This window comes from Silene latifolia, chromosome 1 (genome assembly GCF_048544455.1).
Source record: "Silene latifolia isolate original U9 population chromosome 1, ASM4854445v1, whole genome shotgun sequence".
NCBI classification, from domain to species: Eukaryota; Viridiplantae; Streptophyta; class Magnoliopsida; order Caryophyllales; family Caryophyllaceae; genus Silene; species Silene latifolia.
In genome coordinates, this window is record NC_133526.1 from 1,795,891 (window position 1) to 1,802,546 (window position 6,656).

The 6,656-nt window shown below is 37.6% G+C and overlaps 1 protein-coding gene across 1 annotated transcript; it reads left to right on the forward strand.

Annotated features, from left to right (window-relative positions):
- Positions 1-6,015: 6,015 nt before the first annotated feature.
- Positions 6,016-6,399, forward strand: LOC141619317 (putative lipid-binding protein AIR1). Its single transcript, XM_074436578.1, has one exon. The coding sequence runs from the start codon at positions 6,016-6,018 to the stop codon at positions 6,397-6,399; it is 384 nt and encodes a 127-aa protein (XP_074292679.1).
- Positions 6,400-6,656: the final 257 nt, after the last annotated feature.

The window sequence follows — 6,656 nt, forward strand, 5'->3', positions numbered from 1 at the left end:
ACTTTAGAAATTATTATTGTTCGTAACAATGTATTATTATTTGAGATTGATCAAGAGTTGTTAGAATATGGATACAAGATATCCATATTATGCTGAGATATGATGCGCTAACCAATTGATACGTATAATATCTTCCTTGTATATATTCGGCATAGTTTGTTATTTGGTTACCTTATTAGTAGTAGTCAATATTCTTTTGCCTAATTAGTAGGATGTAGCTAGGAGTATATATGTTGTACATTGTACGCAGTGTTTGGTAATGAGAAATAATCTTAATTCTTCTCAGACTCTTATGTTTCACATGGTATCGTGAGCAAGATTACGATCTCATCACAAAAAAAAATCCAAAAAAAAAAGAAAAAACAAAATCATCAAAAAAAAATTAACGATTCACCATGACAGGTGATGGAAACAAATTGAAAAACCAGATTGGGAGTCCAAAGACTATCCCAGCCAACGCCCCCTTCACCAGCGACGAAATAGAAAAGCTACGCACTCTGTTAGGTGCAAGTCCAGATGGTAATAACAATAAATTGCAAGGCATGAAACTCACTATAGATTTTGAATGGATGATTGACAGTGGGGCTTCCCACCACATGACGGGAAACCGAGCTCTGTTAGAAAATAGTTGGATAGATGACGTTTCGATGGTGAGTCTTCCGGATGGGAGACAAGTTGAGGCCAAAATACATGGAGAAGTCAGACTTAATAATAAATTTATTTTGAAGGATGTTTTATATGTGCCGAACCTTACTTGTCACCTTATCTCCGTCCAACAATTAATTAGCGAAAACAATTGTGTAATAACATTTTATTCGGACTATTGTGAAATGCAGGACCCGATTACGAAGATGATGATTGGACGAGGTGAGCATCGACAAGGGGTGTACTACTACAAGATAAGAGAGACAGAAGTCGTGCACTCTGCAAAGGTTTCGAAGGAAGGTCGGTTGTGGCACAAAAGATTGGGGCATCCGTCAAAGAGTATTTTTTCTCGTTTTTCTCCTTTAGTTGGTAGCAATTTGCATTGGAATTCAGATGTTGTTTGTGACTCTTGTCAGAGAGCAAAACAGGACTCGTAGCTCTTTCAAAATAAATGACAAACGGTGTGATTTTTTGTTTGGATTAATTCATTGTGATATATGGGGGCAATATCATGTAGCTAGTTTGACCCGGGCACATTATTTCTTGACCATAGTCGATGACCACAAATTTAGGGGAGTTTGGGTATATTTAATGAAAGACAAAAGTGAGGCCGGAAGTTATATGAAAACCTTTTGTCAAATGGTTAAAACCCAATTCGAGACTAGTGTTAAGAAAATTCAAAGCGATAATGGAACAGAATTATTGTCCGGTGATATGCAAAATTATTATAAAGAAAATGGTATTTTGTTTCAAACTAGCAATACGGATACGCCACAACAAAACGGTAGAGTTGAAAGGAAACACCGTCATATCTTAGAAAAAGCACGAGCATTACGCTTTGAAGGAGGATTGCCTTTGTTTTTTTGGGGAGAGTGCATTTTGACAGCCGCTTATTTAATAAATCGAACACCTACACCATTGTTAGATGGGAAAACTCCATATGAAATTTTGTATAAAAGAAAACCCAATCTCGATAATTTAAGAGTCATGGGATGCTTATGTTATGTGCATAACAAGGACAGAACTCGAGATAAATTTGGGGAGCGGGGAACCCGTTGTATTTTTATTGGATACCCACATAGTAAAAAAGGGTGGAAGGTGTATGACTTAAAAGATAAGCGAGTTTTTGTATCACGAGACATAATGTTCTATGAAAATGTTTATCCGTATTTGCAATCTGGTCAAAACATGGATGCACAAGATACTCACATTAATGAAATTAGGCAAGATCAGCCTTTCTTTGATGATGAGCCAGAGGAAAGTAGTGGCATACCCCACGTTGACAGGGGGAGCCAAAGTTTTGAAACTAATCAGATTAGAGGGGACAATGTTGAAGCCACACCTGATCATGTACAGGGGAATAATTCTGATAGAAATAATGCAGAGGAGACTACAGTGCAGGGTACCAGTGCCGAAAATACAGCCAGTGTCGAAAATACAAAGGGTTCACAACCAACTGGTACTGGTACAATTTCGGAAATTCAGATGGGTCGAGGGGCACGCCAAAAATTCGAACCATCATGGAAATCAGATTATTACTGCAAATCAACACGCATAATTACACCCATGTCGCATGCTCATCACGCACAAGAATCATCTTCGTCGTCAGGTACGCGCTATCCTTTAGCGAATTATGTTGTTACTAATTGTTTTTCTAAGACTCACAAAGCTTTTCTAGCCAAAATTGATGAGCACAGAGAACCTAATTCTTATCACGAGGCAGCCCAGAGTGGACAGTGGCGTGATGCAATGCGAAAGGAAATTGATGCTTTAGAAAGAAATGGAACTTGGAAGATAGTGACGTTACCAGAAGGTAAGAAGCCAATTGGTTGCAAATGGGTCTATAAGATCAAGTACTTATCAAACGGAAACATTGAAAGATACAAGGCAAGGCTCGTAGCACAAGGCTTTACCCAAGTCGAAGGGGTTGATTTTCATGAGACTTATGCTCCCGTAGCAAAAATGACGAGTGTCCGTTGTATGCTAGCCATTGCCGTGATGAAAGGTTGGAAGATAGAGCAGTTAGACGTGAATAATGCGTTCCTTCATGGAGACCTTGATGAGGAAGTATATATGAGGATACCGCAAGGGTTTGAGAAAGGTGAAAAAAATAAGGTTTGCAAATTAATGAAATCGCTTTATGGGCTAAAACAAGCTTCCCGCAATTGGTTTGCAAAATTGACAGAGTCAATGAAAAGGTACGGCTTTACTCAATCTCTCGCGGATTATTCTTTATTCACACTTAATCGAGGTGGAATTTTTATTGGAGTACTCGTTTACGTTGATGATATGATTGTGGTTAGCAACAACGATGAGGCTTGTAGTAATTTCAAGACTTTCTTAGATAAGAAGTTTGGAGTGAAAGACTTAGGGCGACTCAAGTACTTCTTAGGAATTGAGGTAGCACACGGTAAAGATGGCCTATTTTTGAATCAAAGGAAATACGCAATGAATATTATTGAAGACAGTGGAATGGCGGGAGCTAAACCCGTGTATACCCCAATTCAGCCACGACATACTCTAGCTCTAGCAAAGGGAGAGGTTTTGAAAGATGTCATGAAATACCGTCGCCTAGTTGGACGGTTAGTGTACTTGACAATAACACGCCCGGATCTTGTCTATGCTGTTCACATCTTGTCTCAATTCGTCAACGAACCTCGTAAGGATCATTGGGAAGCTGCCTTAAGAGTCGTTCGTTATATTAAAAGGAGTCCGAGCAAAGAAATAGTTCTCCAGAAAAATGTGGACTTCCAGTTGAGAGGCTATTGTGACTCGGATTACGCAAGTTGCCCGATTACTAGAAGGTCCTTAAGTGGATATTTCGTTTCCATTGGAAATTCTCCTATATCATGGAGAGCAAAGAAACAAGTGACGGTAGCAAAATCGACTGCTGAAGCCGAATATAGAGCAATGGGAGCTGCCACAAGTGAACTTATATGGCTCCGGTCCTTCTTAGCATCTTTCGGAATTTTCACACCAAACCCATGCACCTATATTGTGATAATCAAGCGGCCCTGCACATTGCCAAAAATCCGGTTTTTCATGACCGAACCAAACACATCGAGATTGATTGTCACTTTATACGGCAACATTTAGTGTCTAACACGATCAACACGTTTCATGTTCGGAGCAAGGAGCAAATAGCAGACTTATTTACAAAGGCGCTTAGCGGAGAATCGTTTGATCATTTGCAGTTCAAGTTGGGCCTCGGTTTACCAAGAGCTCCAACTTGAGGGGGAGTGTTAGAATATGGATACAAGATATCCATATTATGCTGAGATATGATGCGCTAACCAATTGATACGTATAATATCTTCCTTGTATATATTAGGCATAGTTTGTTATTTGGTTACCTTATTAGTAGTAGTCAATATTCTTTTGCCTAATTAGTAGGATGTAGCTAGGAGTATATATGTTGTACATTGTACGCAGTGTTTGGTAATGAGAAATAATCTTAATTCTTCTCAGACTCTTATGTTTCACAAGAGTCGTCGGTGATGTATGTGATTGCTCGAATTCAATTCTACTGTGGTATATTCCATTCTAACAATTTTTGGAAGTTGCAACCCAATTAAACAACTAGCTTAATCAAGCAATTTGGTTTCTGAAATCACTAGTGTTATAGTACAAATGTACAATGCCATATTCGATGATAAGGAGGAACTTAGCTACTCAAAAAATCTGATTATTCAAACCGATCCGAATTAGATCTGAATTTATGGATATCCGATTTAAAAATTAACTTTGGATTGGATATGTGATCCGAAATCTTTGGTTTTGGTTTGGATATGCATATTAAAATAAATAAAAATATTTGGATATCTGGTCAGATCGAAACACTAGTTTTCTAGTATAATTTTGAGAAAATACAATTTAATCTGATACAACAATTTAATTAAAATTTAAAATATTAGAGAAATATGTAAGTGGTGCTTAAATTTTATGTCGGGAACACCAGAGTAAGAATACTAGAGAAAATGATCATGTAAGACGATGAATATGATCGTGTTTCAAACTTAATTTTAAATTTAATTCGAAAATATGGATATCCGCATCCAATCCTATAATTTTAGATATCGGAACATTGGATATCCGAAACATTTGATTTGGATAAGGGTATCTGACTTCAGGAATAATTTATAATATGGATATCCCATCCAAACTAATACTTTAGATCGGATATCCGATCTGACTTTGTCCTACTAGATAGTAGTAAGGGGCCGGGTAGCACTCATACGTCTCATAGCCCCACACTTCCAAAAATTTGTTAAAATTATCGATTTTTATTACCCAAAAATTCTTAAATGTGAGATTTTAACATAAATGTAAAACCAAAAAAAAAGAAAATTCGCTACCCAAAAATTTTAATTTTAGGTCCGCCCATGTTCATTTGCCCTTCGATGTCCCTTCGGTTTATAAAGAGCTATGATAATATCATAGTCGTATGGTTTCCAGACACGTTATAATTGTCAAAAAAGGAATACTCTCTTTGTCTTAATCATTTCGACCCTTAGCTAAACTAAAAAAATTGGTTTCGCCGCAAACTAGAGTACTCACTCCCTGTCACTATAATGTTCCCTCTTTCCCAAAACGGATTATTCAAGTAATGTCCCCCTTTCTATTTTTAGAAACTTTTACTCTTATTTTATTCATTTCTCTCTCCTATCACCAAACCCCACACAACTCTTTCTCTTATTTTATTACTTTCTTTTATGTTTTGGCCCCACAATTCTTTATTTAACTACTAATAATTCATCCCTCTCTCCTACCACCAACCCCACACAACTCTTTTACTAATATTTTAATACATTTCCTTAAATATCGTGCCCATATCAAAGGGGAACATTATAACGACTGGGAGTGAGTATACATGATATCCTTAGGCTCGGCCTTGGGAGTTCCATCAAAGTTGTTAACCATTAAACTCCGCCCTTACGGACACCTACGGAGTACAATGTACGACTATCTGTCTATTTAATTATTCGTAAAAAGAAGGACCATTCTAGAATTGAAGGAATTCGTTAATGGAAAGTAACATGGATGAGTTCACTTACAGTAAGCGTAAGTATAGGATCCATAATGCGCAAAACTATGATTAATTTTAATGGTGGCACCAAGCAACTAGGCTTAAGAATTACTCCGTATGTGTACATGGTATATGCATATGTTAATGAAAGTGGTAATTAATTATTAAGGATGTGATTAAAGAGGAAGGGAGTGAAATGACAAGACTAACCTTAGATGAAGCCTATAAGAAGGGAACAAGAAGAGGAAGAGTTCCATCATCAAAACTAATTCCAAGCAACAAACAATACTAAACACAAAAAATTATTAATATTATTAATCCATTTTAATTCCGATACGAAAAAAATGGGGTCCAACACCAAGGCAGTAGCAGCAATGATGCTAGTGAACCTAGCCATGTTTGCATTTGTGACAGCAAATGCAACATATATACCAGGTACAACAACACCGTGCCCAACACTCGACGTATGTGTACAGATACCGTTGGTGGGTGTTACTTTGGGTTACCAAGCCGGAACTCCGTGTTGTAGCCTTATCAGTGGGCTTGTGGCTGCTAATGCACAAGTCTGTATCTGCACCGGTCTCGTTGGTTCCCTTCTTGGTTCCACCCTTGGTGGCCTTCTTGGCCTCGGTGGCCTTCTTGGCGGTTTACTTAGCACCGCCGATCTTAACAAAGAGCTCGCTGTTCTCATCAATGCCTGTAACATCCCCAACTTCACCTGCCCTTAATTATTAAAAATGCCCTAACTTAATTGATCATATGAATGGATTAATTATATTTTTTTTTTTTTTTTTTGGTGAAATGTGAGTTGTATAAATATAAAAAATGTATCAAGAACATACTAGTTTGCGAGTTACATCATCTAAGGCAATTACATGAATCCAACATCTTTAAGCCAATCTAGTTCTAGGATTGTAATCTCTCGCCTGTCTTTACCATGGATTCTCAGCTTCAGGAGAAGAACCCCCCCATTCCTGCATTTATT